The sequence below is a fragment of the Phallusia mammillata genome, chromosome 3 (genome assembly GCF_965637545.1).
Source record: "Phallusia mammillata chromosome 3, kaPhaMamm4.hap1.1, whole genome shotgun sequence".
Lineage (NCBI taxonomy): Eukaryota > Metazoa > Chordata > Ascidiacea > Phlebobranchia > Ascidiidae > Phallusia > Phallusia mammillata.
In genome coordinates, this window is record NC_137254.1 from 8,779,338 (window position 1) to 8,800,323 (window position 20,986).

Consider the following 20,986-nt stretch of genomic DNA (forward strand, 5'->3'; position numbering starts at 1 on the left):
TCACGGAAACTATCCGACAGGTTTTTTGTTGATTTTATTTCCTGTTGAACCCCACCCTCTTTCCCTAACACTGGTTAGCTTTAAGGTCCCAACTTGACTGGTTCCACTAACGTTACCCCACTCTGTCATGTCCCAATAAGCTAACGCCACCCTCCAGCGTGAGCACCTGTCACATCAGAGTTGTAAAGGGGCCTGAAATTGGAGCCCGAACCCGGCCCGAACCCAAAAGTATATGCCCGAAACCCCAACATGGGTTGTGACATTTTTGGGACACCTGTCACGTTTGGGACAGGTGTCACGGACACCCGTTGTATGTCACCAAATCAGGGACAAGCTGTCACTAAAGTCGCTGCGGATTTGGGTGTCCCTGATTTTGAGTGTCACCAAGAATTAATAGCAAGACATAAGCGGGTGGGCGTAATTCCTTACTTGCAAGATATTTCTTGACTTTTGTAAGTATTATTGTTTAGGAAACGGCAGTTGGTGCAAAAACTAGTGGCACTGGAGTCCGGTTCACTTTAGGTCAAATGTCAAATAGTTTATGATACTTTAAATGCTGTTTAAACCACCAGATCGCAACTGTTGCTGTAATGTAGTGGTAGAAACAATGCCTCATGCGCAAAATTTTTGGGTTCGAATCCCGTTTAATTTACACCTTTTTTTTTCTTTTTTTTTGCAGACTTGTAGAAATGCCGGCGGTTAGGGCTATTAGGGTCAGGTGAAGGTTTAAAATCATAAATAACGACAAGCATTTCCAAAAACAAGCATTTCCAAACATTTGACCTGGCGTTACCTTCTTGACCTAAAGTGAACCGGACTCCAGTGCCGCTAGTTTTTGGCGTCAAATCATCTACCGGGACACCTGTCACAAAATCAGTGACACCCTTTCACAAATCAGGGACACCCTGTCACAAGTCTGGGACAGCTGGTCAGTGACAGGCAGCGAGTGACACCCTGTCACTAAATTGTTACAGCCCCGTCTCCGAAACACAGCCCAAAACCGAATCATTTTCGAGAAGCCCGTTTAGGCCCGAAAGTTTGATTGCCATGTGTTTACATTGAAGCCGCAGGAAAGACCAAGACAACAAACACAATAGACAATTTGGCGTTTTAGGCTGTTTGGTCTTGAACAAGGCGTTTTAAGCTGCTTGACATTAGGTCATGTCCAGCAACTAGGCCTACAGCTTCTTAGCTAGTTAAATTTATTCAAAAAAAAAAATAATACTAATACTGACACAGAGTGTAAAGTCAAGCCCGAATCAGACCCGTTATTTTGAAGAAACCTAATTAAGCGACTTAGAACCCATGTACCAAATAACGCTTGTAATAACGGTGTAGCCAGCGTTGTGCACCTATTTCTGGCTTGGTGAATATATTTCAATTGTGTTGCTATGATTTGTATCACCGGCGAAACAAACTAAACTCAAGCTCACACACAAATTCAGTGCTATTTTGCTTAGTTTACAACTATAACTTATAGTGAACCTCGGTTAATCCAGACCCGTTTTGAACAAAAATGTCCGGATTGGGCCAAAATCCGGATTAACCGATGTTGATTAGTTAAAGTTCTATCTCATTGCAAATCATTTGTACCTCAAGTTTTGCCTGAATTAGACAAAGATGGAATTAAACGGATATAAATACGGTAAGTATGACTAATGACTTGTTCTTTTTAACTGATAAACGCTAGATGGCATCATAGAGTTCACGAGAAAGAACTAATTTCAGCTGTACAACACAGCAAGACACAGACAATTTTAATGGTTTGACTTGAGTTTATTTCGCTAGATGTAAGAAAGCATAGCGACACAATTGCACAAAAAAACAACCAACATGTCAGAAATAGCTACGCCACGCAAAAATAAAGCCCAAAAACTTGAAGCATATAAAAGATCAGATATTGTTAAAGCAAAAATACAACTATATAATTCCTTACAGAAATGCAAATAATTAAAAAAGGCGTTTTTAAAAAAAGTAACATTTTAATCCCTGGAACAAAAGTTTAAAACAATTGTTTTTAGTACAAAAAACTGGAATAGGATTACAGTAATAGGAAAAACGCCCATTCATAACAACTTATACAGAAAAGAAAAATAGAGTTGCGAACTGCAGTATTATATGTTGTCAATAAACATGTGAATGCGCAGATACAAAAGCAGCACATATGCGCCACCTAGTGAAAACTAATTGGTATGTGCTTGTTGTGTGTTATAAACGGGCTTTAGAATTTTAGTTGACGAATAATTTCCCTTTTCTGCTCAAAACAATAAATAAAACAATAAGGTATGCGCAAAAAAGGATAATGTTTTAATGCAGTGGTTCCCAAACTTTTTCATATTTTTTTCAAAACGGTCCCTTTGCCATTATTTTGAGGGCTCGCGGTCCTTAAGCCTAAATGTGTATTTCATAAAAACGAAAGTTGATTGCAGGATTTTAGCTAGTTATGCAAAATTGCGCATAACAATCATCCAAAGACAGCATATGACATCACAAACAGGACAAAAAACATTACGATTGTGCGCGAACAATTGCATTTTTGATAGTTGTCATTCAATAAGGGCCATTGTTTAGCAATGGAGACAGTCGATTCTCAATTCTACTTTGATTTAAACTTATTTAGTGGCACAAACTGACCCCAAATAAGATTCAAGAATTACTTCAACCGCTTCGCGGTCCCCCCAAATTGCCTCACGGACCCCTAAAGGACCGCGGACCCCAGTTTGGGAACCGCTGTTTTAATGTAATTTATCATTTAAATTGTCGAAAATTTACTATTTAATTGAAGGAAAATAAAAAACAATTCTATATTTTTTTGACAATGAAAATAATTTAAAACCCAAACAAGGAAATGCAAAAGTAAAAACAAAATTAAAAAACAAGCAAAACGTAGTTAAACAAACAAACAAACACAAAATTGAAAAAAAATAGTTTAAAACAAGAAAAGTAGTAATGCACAACATAAGTAATTTGGTATGTTAGAACAACATTGGAAAACCGTTTTTCATTTTGGAAAATTGATTTTTTACCTATAATGCTTTAGAGCTCGAATTATTATAAAATACTTAAGAGTTATATTAAGAAAAGCATTTCGATAATATTGTTTGTGGGGAAATTTTTTTAGGAAAAACACCAAAGCATTCCAAATTGATATGTGAGAAATTTTGGATTCATTATTCTATATTGTGCATTCCGTTTTAATAGCTAGCACTCTGTACTCTTTGTTAAGTGCGTTGTATGCCGATTCAATGGCAAACTTTTTGATCTCTGAGTTTTCGTCAAAGCCTTGTAATGTTTAAGTCCTGCTATGGGTCCGGTTATTTTACTAGGCCTTGCTTCCTTTAACATCGCCTCTTGAGGGCCGATCAGGGACTTTTGCTGTTTTCTCTTTTCTGGGGCCTTTTTCTTGACGGAGTTTTCGCTGACGTCATCAATGGGGACGCCCCCGTATTTGGGGGGCTGGTGGGTCGAGTAGGGGGGTGGTGCAGCCGTAAGCCCAGCTTGTTCACTAAAGTTTTTTATGTTAAAGTTAGAAATGTAGTATACTACATTATATGGAATATAAAAGTAAAGTGAAGAATATAGGTTGAAAACGTTGTGGTTGCATAATCAAGTATTATTTAGCATAAGCGTTTAGAGCAGTAGTTCTCAAACTTTGGTACGCGTATCACTAGTGGTACGCCGAAACTTTTTATGTGGTACGGGAGTAACTTTCTGTGTTACCTAATTTAAGTCCGATCCAAAATTGCAACTCAACTGACCGAGCTGACCAGACCTGGTTTGGGCAAAACAGTCCTTTGAAATTAAATATGCTGACAGAGCAAGAAAAAAAAAATGAGCCTATTTCTATCCATTCAAACATAGACTCTATAGATAGATAGACTCTATCCATTCAAACAGGGTTAAGGATAGGTGGTACGCAGTGATAGAGAATGTTGTCAGATGGTACACGGTCCGTATAAAATTGAGAACCACTGGTTTAGACAAACTAGATCAGGGGTCTCAAACACGCGGCCCGCGGGCCGCATGCGGCCCTCCAAGCGTTTTTGTGCGGCCCGCGAAACAACTTTTAAGATTTAAGTGTTCAACTTAGGTGGAATACCTTGTCAGACCACCGATAACAAGAAACAATCATTCGAAATTAGTAAATACAACGCTAGAAATAAATACAACGTTTTAATAGTATGATCGAAATGGTCCGTCCAGTTAAGAATCAGCAATTTCCATTGTTGCGTCATATTTTTCAATTATTTCGTCATTGTATGCCATTGTTTTCACTTATATTTAGTACGGTTGGTTCTTTCCCTTTGCTAACTGTATGTATGTTTCTTGTTTATTACATAAAAATGTTTTTATGCACATAATATTTTTGTTGTTATTACTCGAACAAAAGTTCTAAGAATGCGGCCCTCGACTAACTAAAAAAAATTTTTTGGCCCTCAAGGAAGTGTGAGTTTGAGACCCCTGAACTAGATCAACAAATCATGCAGGATGTTTAGACTTTTAATCTCTCCGAATTCACAAAATCAATTTAAACTGGATAATAGGATTCGGTTTTAGTCGAGTTTGCATTATTTTATTTTTTATTGTTTAATAAAAACTTTCTTTAGTTGCACACATAGACATTCTTATTCACCAATTGTTGTGTTAAAAATATTAATAATAGTTTTAAAATCATATTTGGTAAAATTTTTAAATACAGTAGATAAAATTCTAGCAATCAGCAAAACTCAAATAAATCACAGAATAAGAATTTTTCAGTGAAAACTTGCAGTCGTTGGTAACATAAAAACTAGCGATGCGGTCAGCAGTAAAACTAGCGATTAAAATGCCTTTATACTACAATTTTATGCCAAATACACAAAACCTACCTCAAAGCCATTAATCCGGTTAAAAGCTTCTGATTGGCTGTGGTCAGTTTGGCTGCAGAAACAGAAAAATATCATTTAAACTGGGATTAACTAAAGGAACAAAAGTAGTAGTACTTTAAGTACTTTAAATGCTATGCTATTAGCATACTGAATTGATATTTTAAACAAATTATTGAAATGCGCCAATGTCACTTTCTTGCGAGCCCCACTCACATAACGCTTTATAACTTGATACGGTGTAGCTACAGCGCGTTCAGTCATGATCCGCCAATTGTGCCCTTCACTGCTTTCCGCTGTATAACGTTTTAACGCTGCGCTGTTATTCCTGGCTTGGTGATTGTTTTAGTGATATTGTGTCGCTATGTGTTCTTTCACCAAACGAAATATACTCAACTCAGCTCAATCCCCCTATTTACTTAGAACAATAATAAAATATTACAGCCGGTAGTAGGCGCTAAAGAGTAACAATTTTTCAATTTACCAATTTTTCGCTTTTGTTCTTTTATGGCCCGATTTTGTTTGTTGAATCTTCTTTCTATTTCTCTTCTTTCTGCTTGCAATTTTGCCTCGAGGACCATTAGACTCGATTCAATATTGCTAAGTTGCTTCATTTTTTCATCAGCGCAGGACAAATACCTGTTACAATTTTACAGAATGTTAAAACACGTAAAAACCCAAAATTTTTGTCGAAAGTTCTCGAAATGGAAAGGTATTAGAACAAACCAAACTAAATTAAATATATATGCAAGTTTTACAAGTTTGACGTCATAAGCACTGACGTATGATACGGAAAAATCCAATTTAATAAATGTTTCATTGAAAACACACACAAAAAAATATATACACTAAAAGTATCACAAAACACTTAAAATTAAAATAAACTATAATTTACACTTGATGTTTTTGAGACATAATACCATGTAGTAAAAATACTATAGACTTTTTTGTTTACTGGACAATAGAAAATAGTTAAACACCTTTGCTTCCACATTTTGGCTTCTTGTACGGCTAAGAAGTATTTCATCTTGATATCAATGTCCTTAGCTGGATCTTCTGTCGAATCGCTCGACTAAATAAAAAAAGATTATGTTTTCAAAAACATTGTTTATCCACTAGTTAATTTAAGCACTAATCAAGCAAAAGTTGACAAAAAATTAAGGTAAATAATTTCTGTAATTGTGTTTCAATTAAACCTTGCATTTACACTAACTTTTTTTTGCTACTTCACATAATCATTCGTACAAAAACTTTGTTATGTTACAGGATACTATCGTACTGAACATTTTCGTTAGTTCTTAATTTGTACGTTTCAACCGTTTCATGTTTTAATGCGTTAACTTTTATTTTACAATTATGCATCTCAGTCCAATTTTCCCATACAGTATAGTCATATGAAACGAAACAAATGTTTTTGAACAAGTTTTTTACATTTATACAAGCTATCGAATGACATATTTTTTGCAGCTAAACAATCTGTTTAAAAAACTCCTTGTCCGTAGACAATACATTGTGCATCTCGTGACAAGTCTTGGTTTACGTTTACTTGTAGCAGGGATTTGACTTGTAATCGTTGAAAATCAGACAAAATAAGGACTCAAGTCAAAAACAAGGACATTTCTTAAAAATAAGGACATGCATTTTTCCAAGACATTGTATTTCAAAATAAGGACAAATCTTAGAAATGGGGACGGTATGGCAACCCTGCTGAGTATAGTTTTTTTCTGAAAATTATGCAAGAACTGGTATTAGCACCCGCAGTCGGGGTATAAAATGTAAATATTTCTTTAAAGCCAAAATTAGGCCCATAAGCTTAGCTTAGCAACTGCACCGGCATTTCCAAGATGTGTATACAGATTGTACTGCATGAACAAAACAATACACCATGTGCCCAATATTCGTGCGTTAAAAAAGTAAAAAAGGGCATAAGTAATAAAAAATCACATTTCCCACGTATCATGTCTGTAATTCCCATTGATAAAAAAGCATAATCTGCGTTGTTCTGAAATTCCATAGGCGTGTGTAACATTACATCGTTCATTGTGTGTCAACAATGGAACACTATTATGACGACTCAATTTACGAGTCAGTAAAGAATGCTGTGATTGTTGAGACGCATTGCTACATAATATAGTGCTACCTACATTTAACATATAGCTCCAATTTGGTTATATTGGACACAAAATTACACTTTTTAATAGATTTTCTAGTGTAAAGCCATGTTTTGGTTTTTAAATCGTTAAGCTACGACTTAAAAATAACTTGTGATAGCGTCATAAAACAAGTGGTGGGATTCAATTTCTTTGTCAGATGATTCTATCACAAAAGTCATTTTTTAGCCGTTTCTGTTACAAAAAGTCCATTAACAGTAACCAGTATCGCTAATCGGTTCGCTGATCTTATAAAATTTCGTGAGACGGTTCTATAGAACCGGTGCGAACCGGCTGAATCCTACCACTGCATACGTATAGCTCCAATTGTTTATATGGACACAAAATTACACTTTTAATAGTTTTCTAGTGTAAAGCCATGTTTTTGTTTGAAAATCGTTAACCTACGTCGCAAAAATTACAACATACTTCGTTATATAGCGTAAAAAGACCAAAAATGTCTTAAAAATACAAAAAAATGTTTACGGAATACACAATTATAGGATATCACAGCATGCTTGTAACAAACCAAAATTAGTTGCTGTCAATATTAAAGTCCTAAACTGTAAAATCAAATTTATTCGACGCATGTGCTAAAACAAGGGTGTTCCCCTACTTTTCGAGTAATGTCCGGTTTACTTTGTGTCTGCTTATGACTGATCGCCACTCGAAAATCATTTGCGTGCTACAGGACTTATTATTTGTTCGCCACTTCAAATGTTTGCACTAAGTTACGTCCAATCGTAAATATTATCGAGTCGCGAAGTCAGGAGGACCTACCTCTTCAAGTGAAGTGCTGCTAGTCGGTCCAGCTAGCATTTTCGACGAATTGTTTGGTTATATTCCGTTGGTATTTAAAGTCTTTTGATCTGGCTTATCTAATTAGAGCGCTTTCTTAGGCATAACAAGTATCTAAATTGACCAAATACCCTAAAAAAAGGTTAAAAACAAATTATTTGACTATTTAACGCTATCGTGTATAAAAGCGTATTTATTTGCAAGAACTCATATTTTAGTTATATGCGTTTATTACAATTAGTTTATTACTGTTAACCCCCTTGCTCGGCGATCTAGAAAAACTAGAGTATGCCTACTAAGTTTACTAACAAAAACACATAAACTGAAATCGACAGCATTAAAATAGGCAGCATACGAATCAGGTTTCAACCAATAGTTGCTAAAACTAACTACTGCAACACGTAACCTAAAAAAGCTTTCTAAACAACAAAATAATTTATTAAATTGCATAAGATAAGACCACAAGTTACTAAAACAGCAGTTGCTTTCTAAAACACGGTTTTCCGCATTCAAAACCAACGATCATAGTTTCAACTTTAAATGCACTTGCTTTAAAACAGCCTCGAAATTACTGTTTTAATCATGCTTCTTTTCTCAAAGACTGACGATTATACTATAAGCCTTAGCAACACATAAACAAAAAACAAATTCGGATAAATTTAGTTACGCCTGCACTTACAAACCACACTTTAAAGGTCTTATATTGCTAATGTTTTGTATCCTAGAAAATAACTTTCCTTCGAAACAACGCCTTGTCAACAAACTCCACTTGTTAAGCGCTTGGCTTTTCAATAAGCTTTTCAATGCCACTTGTTTCACTTAACTCGATTACCGCCTATTCAAGGCAAGGACCGCTTAACCTTTTACAAAGTGAAAGCTCGGGGACGCCGCCTTATCATAATATATACCTAACCGCGGCGTAAGCAATCAACTACACCCGGCCCTGCAAAATACACATTAAGGCTCTACGAAGCGTGGAAAATCTTTTTTTGTTGTTCAACTGAGCCTAGTAGTTCACTAGCAACTGTAGAACGTAACCATTACGGACATCAATTGTTTCTGTTCTTTTCAGGACAACCCCGTCTGTGACGTCATAATCACTTTTGTGTGTGCGCGTGCGCCTTTGTGTGTGTATTTTACTGACGCGCTGTACTGTAATACCGTCTTTGGGTTTAATTTGCGAGTAAATACGGAAGAATTAGGGACAGCGGTTTGTTATTTCGGCAAGGGCTGTTTCGTCGGATCAGTGCAGATAAAATTCCGGGCTCTGTTGATATTGCTTTGCGCTGATATGAGTATCGCTCTTTAGTTTATTTTGCGGTTTTTGATGATTGACATTTTAAGCGCCGTGACAATGTAAACCTCCAAGCCCCGACGTTATGAAGGTCACATTTTTTGGGGCGTTTTTGATGGCCTACTCTAAAATACGCAATCTACGCAATTTACTCATAAAACTGTTGAAGATGTTGACGGTTAGGGCTATTAGGGTCAGGGTGGTGATTTGTAATGCAAACAACTGTATAATTCAATCTCAAATACCTTTTGGGCCTTATTTTCTGGTTGGCATGCGGCACCATACGATGTTTAGTACCACCCTCAACACATATGAGAATATTAAGCCCAAACTAGGCATCTAAAACTAAATCATATTGTTTGTTTGTTTTGTTATAAACCCTCACCCAGACCCTAAAAGCGCTAACTGTCAACATTTTTTTTAAAGTTTCATACGTTTTACTAGATTGCGTAGTTTGCGTATTTAGAGGAGCCCGTTTTTGATCTTCAAAAAAAGAATTTTCTTACATAAAACACCAACTGAAGTGAACAACATTTTGGTTAGTTTTACTGTTATATTTAACTACATTTTGTTTTTTATAGCAGTTGTCAAAATAAAAAAGCCAACTTTTGACAAATTCCCAAGCACTAAACTGCACTAAAAACAACGTAGTTTGTTACTTTAAAACAACAAAAATTCCTAACATAATCAACTTTAGGTATCAAAAAGCACTTATGCACAACAGTTCCAAAATTAAACACCAAGCAAAGACATGGCATACAGTGCTGTTTAATTCTCAGCTTATAGCATAGCCATATCTTTGTGTTATGGTGACTATATGCTGCTCAATATATATAATCCCATTATAGCATGACATTCAGCGTTAAGAAGGGCTTTCTCTATTCTGAACGTATTTGCCCTTTAGTCAACAATGCGTCAATTCAAAGTGTCATTTGACTTGTATATTGCTGTTCAAATGACTTACGATGTAGATTTTATTGTGCAACAATGTTTTGCTGACGCAATTAACACATCATCGCTAAAACTATATTTAGGAAAAGCTAGATTTATAGCTAGCTTACATGCAAAGCAGTCTCTGAATAAACAAGTGTTATTGGCAAGCTGTATGTTCAGCCTAAGTCAATAGTTACCAATTTTTTGTACTTTAGCCCCTCTATTTACCTTTAAAACCATTATGGCCTTGTATTAGCACTTTAATGGAGATGTTTTATAGGTCGGGGTGTACCGAATACAATATTCCTATTACCAGGTTTCACAATAGACAAATTTGTGTTTTAGAGCAGACTAACTGGAGGGTACAATGCCTGGTACAACAAGTAAGTAATCTCAAGTGTATGTAGTTAATAAGTTACGATATTCTACACGAAAATTTCATATTCTCCCGTTAATCGTTGGTAATGGTTCTTTTGGAAGTAGGAAAATAATTACAAGTTACAGTTTTCACTAAGCTGTTTGCTATAAAATAAATGATATGGATTACAATTTGCTCATCCTTATTCTTGTTAGGACCACAGATTCAATGTATTACAAAGGTAAACACATTTTAAGTAAACGTTAAAAGTGTCTACCATTTCAAAAAAGCACTGGTAAAAAGTCATTGATTTTGTGTAAAACGAGGTTCAAAGACAATAAATTTAAAAATAAATAAAATAGAAAGGAACTTTCTGAGCAGTATATCGTCACTTATGCCTAGATGGCCATCTTTGAAATGAAATTGTAGTGCTCCGGCTTTCAAACAAAATGTTGTCTCTTTATCGCTACCTAGTGATTAACTATTTTTAACACAGGCAATCTGAAATTCGAAATAAAATGTTGATGGAAAACGATAATAAATACGTTATTTGCCATTGCACTGTTGATGGTTGTCAAGCAGGTAATGCATTAAACTAGGTTGCCATATTTTATGATACACAATCCCTGACAAAATTTATCTCAGTTTGCGTTAATCCAGTGGATCCAGTGGGAATAAATTTTGAATATTCGAAAGTCCCACGGACGACGACACGAGAAAACGTTAGATACGATACTCTGATTGTCACCTTTTTACATTTCAAATAAAATGAAACTGTGAAAACGTTTTTCTGTCCCACGACATTCGACTTTTTGTTGTTAGTTAGTTCCTTGCATATTAGATACACAGTTAAAGCAAATGAAACTTCCCACGTATAGCATCGGAAGGTGTGTTTTCTTGAGATGCATATGTTTATTTCTGTGTGTAACGCGTATCGTTTGTTAGACAAGTAGTAACAAACAGGTATTGTTGCGCGCACACACACTGCAAAACGAAACAGTTAGCTTGTGCGTTAACATGCGTGCCGCCAGTTTACATCTTTACGTTTCATGGTATAGACGCGATTATAGCTAACTACTAGAAAGTTTTTCCGTTACTTAATTCTATAGCATATATTTTGTTCTCTTAAATTCCCGACTTTTAAGTACATTTTTTGATTAAAAACAATTTTTTTCCGGTTTTACAGACAAAAATACAACCAAAACAGGAATAATGGATATCCATAAGTCGCTAAAACTACAAAAATCGTTTAGATGTGTTTGGGACGCACCAAAAAATGTTTTGGAACCCACTGCATAATGACATTTGCAATATCCAGTTACTAGAAAATTAAATCGAAGACCATTTATTTATTTTTTTATTGTAAAAAAACTAAAGAAAAAAAAATTAAAAAAAGTAAGAAAAATAAAAGAACTTGGTAAAAACAGTTCACAAATGGTTATAAAACATACGCAAAAATGGCAGTATAATAAAGTTATAAATCCACGGTTGTAGGCAGTGTAAATTACCAAACAAAGAAGCAGCACTATTAAGTAGGACAACAGAAAACACACTATTTTTGCTACTTTTTGGAAACATAACAAAAAAGTCAAAAAGAATTCAGCACCAAGAGATGTTTAGGGTTTATAGAACGACTACAATCACATTTCATCTAGGATTAAGATACAAATGTAGTTTTGCCATAACTTCTGTGAAATGTAGTGGCATCTGCAAGTAAAATTACATGTATTAGCAAAAGTCGTGTATCTAACAAGCGCTATGGTAGACTACACGAAGCTCGTTAGGAAACCCGCTCTAAACGTACAAAGTTGTGCATGTAACAAGCGCTATGGTAGACTGCACGAAAATTGTAAGGAAACCCGCTTTAAGCCTGCAAAGTCGCGCATGTAACAAGCGCTATAGTTGACTGCACCAAGCTCGTTAGCAGTGCCGGATTAACCATTAGGCAAAGTAGGCACGTGCCTACAGGCCAGTCAAAAATCCAGGCCACTTTAAAATCAGTAGAATGATTTGGCAACACTGATAGTTCCAATTTTTTAGTTGGTAATCCTGATTTTCGGGTCACTTATAAATTGTGCCTACAGGCCAGCAGACCCTTAATCCAGCACTGCTCGTTAGGAAACCCGCTTGAAACGTACAAAGTCGTGTATGTACCAAGCGCCATAGTTGACTGCACGAAACTTGTTAGAAAACCCGCTTCAGGCGTACCAAGTCGTGCATGTAACAAGCGCTATGGTTGACTACACGAAGTTCGTTAGAAAAACCGCTTTAAGCGTGCAATGTCATGTATGTAACAAGCGCTATGGTTGACTGCACGAAGCTTATGAGGTAACCCGCTTTAAGCCTGCAGAGTCGTGCACGCAACAAGCGCTAACATGGTCTGCACGAAGCTAGTTTGGAAAATCCTGCTGCAGAGGTCAAATGCCAAAAAATCTTACCTTTATGCTAGTATCACGATTTCGCATCAGAACAATCCCATTTTCGATCGTTTCGTCATTGAGTATGACGCAATACATGACGCCGCAGTGATCGAGGTCACTAAAGGTCAAATTCATTTCACTTGCATTCCAACAGTTGACGTTCATACCGTTTATACGTTGGACCAAGTAATCGGCTACCTGTAAAATTAGGTACATTTGTCACATTGCAAAAATGCAACAGTAAGGTAACATTCGGCGGTAGAGCTACTAACACAAGATCTTGCAGGAAAAAGGTTGTGTTAAATTCCGGTAGGTGGCGCAAAGAGCATTTGCAAATATTTTAAATGCAATTTGTGTAAAAATGCTGACGGTTAGGGCTATTAGAGTTTAACTTACTGTTAAATCAAATAACTGTGCTCTTTACGCAATCTATCGGTATTTACCAAACTTTGTAAGTAGCTTAACCCCTTGTGGCTGCATAGCAATTAGCTACATTCCGGGAGGTGGCGCAAAGAGCTAAATTATTAATTTCGCAGCTTAAAACGGAATTATGTTTTAAAATTTTGAGTTATGATGTTGGTAGCTTTTCACAGCCAGTGGACTCCGATGGGTTAAACTAAATTAAAGTCACAACTGCCAAAGCCAGGATTTTCAATGAAAAAATGATTTACGGAACTTGCAATAAAAACAGGCAGCTCGAAGGCGGACTCATTGTGAACATAACACATTCAGACGTTGCCCTCATCATGGATAAAAATGAAACAAACAACAAAGTTAAAAAAAACGCTCAAATAAAACTTAAAGCTCACCAATGAAAAAACTGTATTCATTTATTATTTTACCTCAGTCAGTTTTTCATTCTTTTCTTTGCCTTCAATTGCTATAGCAACTTTTACTGGAGCAATGTAAGGGTGGAGACAAAACAAGGTGGCTTCGTAGTTGGGGAAACTGAGAAATAAAAAGACATATGATTTTAGCAACACTTTTTCTATCACAATACATATATACAGTTGTGGGATTCAAATTGTTTGTCACCTGGCTCTATAACAAAAGTAATATTTTTTTGACAGTAACCAGTAATCCTAACTGCTTCACTAAACTCATACAATTTCATGGGACGGTTCTATAGAACCGCTTCGAACCCGCTGAATCCCACCACTGCATATATACGTATCTTAGTTTTTTAGTCCCTGTTAAGGATAATATTTTGCGAAATCTTTAAAATACTAGTCGTTTTTAAGACTTCAAAACAAGATAAAGAAAAAAGGACCAAAATGCATAAACAGTGTCCTTTTTCTTTTTTTAATTTTTTTTTGTGACAATTGAATTTGGGCCAGTAACTGAGCATTGAAAGCAGCTCGTTGGAAACATCTGATACGTTTTAGCTTGCTGTAAAGTCTTAAAAAAATCAAAAAAATATGTCCAAAATGCAAAAAATGGCATGTTATTTAAAGGATTTTCTTAAGCAGTTAAGTCTGAGAAGATAGCTGTATATTAAGCATGAAAAGCAAATCTTTTTTTAAAAGTGTTAACAAATTTGAGGCTTTGAATAAGAAAGCAAAACAAAAAAAGAATATATCATTGCATTTTCAGTAGCATAGCTAAGCATGTAATTTCAATAGTCAATGATAAGTAATGCAGCTTTAACAAAAGAAGAAAGTTTTGATGATATTTGTCGTGACAACTGGACTTTTTTCAAACACACAGCCCAATATTACAAAGTTTTAGCAGTTATTCAAGTGATACTGCCATAGATATCAAAGATTACAAAAAAATAGGGTCATCAAAAGCATTTTTACATCATTATCATAGTTTTACCTAACTTTGTGATACGCATCAAGACAAACAGCACACAGCAGAGATGTAACATTGATGAAGATTGTACAGATTGAAGAGTTGGGTTGTAGTGATGACACAATTTCATTCTACAAACAAAAATCAAAGCATCGTTAATGTATGTGACAAGGTAAAGATTTATTGCAGGTTGAAAAAATGCATCCCATACCAAAGGTGGTACTTAAAAATCAATTTTGGAATACAAACATTTCCTGTATTGGTCAAATGCAAATACGTAGAGTATGCAGTTTTCCGAGATCCACATTAAAAGTACAGCTTGCTTTTGCAAGTTTTAACATAAACGCAAATAAATGGGTTTTGGAACAAACCGATATATACATACAATTAACAAATTCTAACAATAGTATCTAATACCACAGCATGTGGCTTACAATATGATTTGCTAAAGTTATTCTTTTAACACATGTGGCAAATCGACGGCTGTTTACAATTGGGGGCAATACAAACGAATAAATACAATTGGTAGTTATTTTAACATGTATATTTATACAAAGTATGTACATAGGTTTGTGCCCACAATTTCTGTAACCCTGGATATTACATGTCAAAATGCAAAAAAAGTCTTCTACCCATTGTGAGAAATTTTTGAGTTGGTTGTCATTCATTAATTTGCAATCAACAATTTCAATTTTCGATTCATTGTGTTTGTAAACAATGCTTGACATCATATCTGTTTGTCCATTGACGCTCTCAGCAACCAGTTGAGCAGGCTTGCGGATATACTAAAATAAGAACATTGGTTGTTAAAGAGATAAGTGAGTTGAGTTTACATGAACATATTCACTGGGATCAGCCCTGAGCCTGTGTAGCTCAGTTGGTAGAGCGCGAGTCCCAGAAAGACTCATGTCGTGGGTTCGAACCCCACCTCAGGCTCGATTTTTCTAGCCTGTGCCTTGCCATATGGGAATGCTTGGGAGACCAGCTGATTTGGTACATGCCTTTAATAGGCCTTACATACTATGAGTTGAGTTTATTTCATATGTCAAAATTTTTTACACTTTTAAACATTAAGATTTCTAGGTTTCACCAATTTCATATTCACTATGCACCAAACTCACTCTCTTGTAAGCTCCCATGGCATATTGCTTCATAATACAGTGTAGCTGCAGCGCATTTAGTCATGATCCACCAATTGTGCCATCACTATTTTGCACTCCATAACATTTTAATGTTGTGCAGCTATTTGCGGCTTGGTGATTGTTTAATGTGTTTGTGTCGCTAATTTTCTTTCACCAAGCGAAATAAACTAAACTGCGCCAACCTCACTCTCTTGTGAACCCCGGACACATAACGCTTTATAATACGGTGTAGCTGCAGTGTGTTTAGTCATCATCCACCAATTGTGTCCTTCACTATTTTGCATGTCATCTTGTTTTAACAGTGCACAGCTATATCCGGCTTGGTGATTGTTCACTGCAATTGTGTCGCTATGTGTTCTTTCACCAAGCGAAATAAACCCTAATCAATTACACCAAGTCAGAAATAGCAGCACATTGCTAAAATGTAAAGATGCACAAAAAAGTGGAATGCACAATAGGTTGATAATGGGTAAACAAGCTGCAGCTACACCTTTAATTGAAGCGTTTTGTGATGAAAGCTTACAAAAACAGTTCTGCAAGGTTCAGTATATTTTTATGCGCTTTTGTGTGGAGATAACATTTTTTGGCATGTGTGTGTGTACGCCTGTACCTTGGCTATGGCAGATAAATTAGACAGTGATATACAACTAAGTACAACGCTATACTTAAGTACTGCGCAATTGTACTCAGTACTCGGTGTCGAAGGTATATCAATAAAAATATCATCACTAAAAAACAGTGACTTCGGCGCACTGTGAAGAATACATAGTTAAGGTAAACATTGGCGGGCACAGCTGAGGGACCCTAGAAGATTCATTTCAACGCAATGTCTTCATTCTTCTAGGCAATTCACAAATAAATTCACAAACCCTAACATTTAGTAGTTCAACCTTTTTTAAAAATCTGAGTTGTTGCGATAAAGATTCTTCGTATTGCATCTCTGGGGTCTTCGAACAAGGCAGCATGAGAAAGAGATAGTCTGCTTCACCCCTAAAAACAAAACTCTTATATTTACATTACCTGAATAGGCTTTGCCAGAATTTTTATCCAAAAACGACTCAAGTTTTTTACCACAAAAAATTCATGCTAAGAAAGCATATAATTTTACAATGTAACAAAAACATATAACTCTGATTATTCAAATGGCATTTTTGCTAACTTAATTTCTAAACAAAACTATTGCTGCCAGGCACAATGAATTAAATGCTGCTCTTCTGGCAAATATAGTGCCAATTCCAGTGTGAACTAATGTAGCTGGACACTTTTAACTACATTAAACCTCGGTTAATACGAACCCATTTGGACCAAAAAACTGTGTGAATTAGGTAAAGATCTGATTAACTGATGCTGATTAGTTAGCTTTACTACATTATGAATCATTTGCACATCATGCTTTGTTAAATTAGGCGAAGATTAACTGTATCTGGTTTTGCCGAGGTTGACATTATATTGGCATTCTACTACATGTTTGCTTTTTTTACAGAAACAAATGATGTCTGTTTTAATACTGAAAAATATATATTTCCGTAGTTTTATAACCATTTTTTTTAATTAAAGAGTCTACATACTAAACTGTAATCATGTAGTTATTTCACAACCAACTAGAAGGGTGGCTTAGCACATATTGCCATTGCATATACATTATATATAACCTACTTTAAAACATTACTATATTTCCAACACTTATTTTATAATGGGTCCCATTTTATCTACTGTCTTTATAACATTGGTTGTTTCTGCAGGCAGAAACTCATGGGTCCCCACACATGCAAAGTTGTAAATAATGCATTTCAAGAGATAACTATGAGAAAGTTTGTTGTTGTAAGGTAAAATACAGTGACTGGTACTGAACATAAATAAATATGCTTTATGGACTACAAACTATTCAAATTTCATTCCATTCATCCAAATCGCATATTTATTTACGCTCGGTACTGGTCACTGTGTTTTATCTGACAACAACAAACTTTCTCATAGTTATGAATATTCATTCCATTCATACAAGGTTTTTCTCTGTCTAAAAAAAGGCTAAACACAACAATCATCTCCTTTTAAACAATAGACAACCATAAATGGCACACTCTATAAACTGTTGAAATTTTACCCAATTCGGACATTGTTTAAAACATTCACCAATTTTAGGGGGCTAAAGTGGTAAATATTGGGGCCACAGGGTTAAACACAACAATTGACACCTCTAAAGGACAAGCTGTCAAAACTTCATCTAATTCCGACACCATTTAAAAACCTCACCTATTTTAGGGGGTTAGTGGGGCAACTAATGGGGTTCTACACCCAAAAGTAAAAAATATGAAATTACAATGACCATAGGCGTAGAGTTTTACAAACTACCGGGGGTGCGCCTTTTGATCTTCGAAAACGATGCCTATACCATGTGCAGTATCTGTAACCGTATAAGACCAAATAACGACGCTTTTTACGGGCTTTAGCATGTAGTTTCTATCACACTAATTTGCGAATAGTCACTTGGCGCAATTTCTTTGTGTTCGATTGGAACGTTTGCTGTGCGTCTGATAACCTCTGATGTAACGAAAGGGCGATTTGCCGAATCAGCAATTTTAAAAACGATGTAGTTTAAAGTAACGTGTTACGGCGGGAAATAAAAGTAAAGCAATTCACGTTTTAAATATAGCCGACTATGTATTGTTGACGCTTAAACTTAGGTCAACTTGGATCAAGTTTAGGACGTTTCAGAGCTTTGCAAACGGACATTAAACTCAGCTTAGGAATCAATATATTAACTATTTTTATATTTATTTTTTATTTGCAGAGAGTTATTGCGACAAATAATACTAAAACGTTAGTCTATAAGTCTTTATGTTACATTTATGTTTATGTTACATTAAAATGCCCATTTATTGCGAAACAATTGCAATTGTTACGTTTCAACCGACGTCTGTTTAAACAATGGCGTGAGTGCAAGCGCATTTGTTTAGATGGAAACACGTTTTGAAACCGACGTAACTTAAACAAAGATGCGATTTTGACGTTATACAAAGGTCAAGGCCGGGGGTGCGCGGCACCCCCGCACCCCCGTACTCTACGCCAGTGACAATGACCCAATCAACAGTCGTGTAAATTTTTATCCAAATTGGCCTATGTTTAAATTTCTGGCCACTAGAGGTGTTTTTAGCAACGTTTGTTAACACATCTGACGTCATAAGGCTGTTATCACCCCTCTGACTGGCATGTGCAAAATTACCCTCCAAGTAATGCACAAACACAAGCAGCATAGTCTCTGGTACCTTCACTATACTGTTACTCCACAGAATTTTTTCGTTTGTGGTGCGCAGCAACATGCAAAAACGTTTTACATTTTGGGGGCTAGCGGGGTAAATACTGGGGTTATTAACTCAAACGAATCAGATGGCACATCTACATAACTATATCTACCATCTGTGAAAGTTTCATCAAAATCCACGAAAGATTTCATGCCAAAAGTGCATGGAAACGCTTCGGCAGTAAAAAGAAAAAAAAAGAAAAAAAAGGAAAAAAGAAAAAAACAGAGTGAAATCAAGATGTGTCCCCTTCAGGGAAGGGGACCCATAATAATCAAACAATGTAAAACCATCAAGCCAGTAAACAATAAGCTACAGACATTGCATAGTGTTTCAACCTATAAGGCCTCATTAGTGTAGCTGGTGATTAGGGATAGCTTGTATTGGGTATTGTAGCCACTCAACGGAATCCAGTTTGTTGGGAGTAACTGGCTTTAAACCTATTCAGTTTGATGCCACAACTGGACATAACCTAGTGAGGAAACTGGTTGTTTATGATGTACTGTACTACTCGCATTCAGTTTTTTTTTACCCTGTGAAGGCAACCTGTATAGGACGTCGAAACGTCAGAATAAAAATACAATTGCCAGAAGAGCTCCATAAACTTGATATTATGCCAGGAAGCAATAGTCTATTGACTAAAACTGGTTCACAATGGTCAATCAAGTGCATGGAAACCAAAGTGATGTCGGCTCAGTATCACCGTATCAATGTAAAACACCAATCAGATGTGCAAGTTTTGTAATTGCTTACCCTTTGCTGACAATGTTCACCGCTGTACTGGAGAGTTTCTTTTCTTTGGTGTTTTCTGGCTTTTTCCAATGTTCGAACACAATGTTCGAAAGAATTGATTGGCCATCAGAACATCTAAAATTAAAAAAATAGACTTTCTGCTCAAAACCATGTAATATGCAGATTAAGATTACTATTATATCTATAGTATATTGTTTTTTGTTAATAATTAATATTCTGTTTAATTGCATAATAAAAACTAACTTATTTCATTTAATTGCACATGAAAGATTTCCATGTTATATATATATCGGAAAGCATATCTTTTAGTTTAAGTGGGTAAGTAATAATAAATCTGTTTAATTGCATACTGTCAAATCACAGAATTCATTTAATTGCACATTAAATGTTTTTACCAACTACAGATAAGACGAGTACTTGAAAGCAAATGATTTCAGTGGTATCGATACTCATACTCGAAATATTTTTTAGCCTCAGTTTTCTATACCAAAGGCCAGTTTCAACTATAAGAATGCAGGCAATTTTTTGCTAATATTTGCTTTGGACAGCACAAATAGGAAAAACGTTCCACAAGTTATTTTTTTTTGCTATCATGTGGAAATCACATTTTTCTACATGCTTCTGCATGTGTGTGTGTATGTATGTACTCCGTCTATGGCAGATAAATTAGCTAGTGTATATAACTAAGTACAACACTTAAGTACTCGGTACTCAAACTCAGTAATCGGTATCGAAGGTATATACATGTGGTACTCAGTATCGGTACTTGCTTCAAAATATGGTATCGTACCATCACTATTACCGACCAAAATTTACCTTTTGGAAAAATCTTCTAGTTCAATCTTTGTAACGTCAGTTTTATCCATTACAAACTTTTTCCACCATTCCTTTTTAACATTGTTTATAAGCTCAAGGCTAAGAAGATCCAAAACGGTCTCATCGGCACCTGAAGATGTCTTTAAAAACTTGCTCTGATGCAAAAGATCCAATGTAGGCATGTCAAAAGCTTCAAGGCATTGAGTAGACAGCCCACATTCTCGAGGCAAATACAACAAGCGGTTGATTTTGAAAGTTGTTTGGGTTATCAGTCTTGGTCTTTTGCGGCAAGTTAAGCGTGCCAGCGTAAGGAATGATGGAGTAAAAACCCACATTTTTTTTGTTCTAAAATTGCTATGACAAA

At 35.7% G+C, this 20,986-nt stretch overlaps 2 protein-coding genes across 2 annotated transcripts; both read right to left on the reverse strand.

The window, feature by feature from the left end:
* Positions 1-1,755: 1,755 nt before the first annotated feature.
* LOC145220041 (uncharacterized) lies at positions 1,756-7,965 on the reverse strand. The gene is made up of 5 exons (XM_080087327.1): positions 7,796-7,965; positions 5,846-5,937; positions 5,350-5,504; positions 4,869-4,920; positions 1,756-3,505 (listed from the first exon to the last, which is right to left on the reverse strand). Exons 1-5 carry the CDS (start codon positions 7,832-7,834, stop codon positions 3,202-3,204), a joined length of 642 nt encoding a protein of 213 aa, XP_079943453.1. The 5' UTR covers positions 7,835-7,965; the 3' UTR covers positions 1,756-3,201.
* Positions 7,966-11,739: 3,774 nt separating this feature from the next.
* LOC145218708 (DNA polymerase subunit gamma-2, mitochondrial-like) lies at positions 11,740-20,969 on the reverse strand. Its single transcript, XM_080086115.1, has 8 exons — positions 20,623-20,969; positions 19,807-19,920; positions 16,645-16,744; positions 15,245-15,397; positions 14,637-14,743; positions 13,661-13,766; positions 12,837-13,016; positions 11,740-12,105 (listed from the first exon to the last, which is right to left on the reverse strand). Exons 1-8 carry the CDS (start codon positions 20,955-20,957, stop codon positions 12,046-12,048), a joined length of 1,155 nt encoding a protein of 384 aa, XP_079942241.1. The 5' UTR covers positions 20,958-20,969; the 3' UTR covers positions 11,740-12,045.
* Between the last annotated feature and the right edge of the window lie 17 nt (positions 20,970-20,986).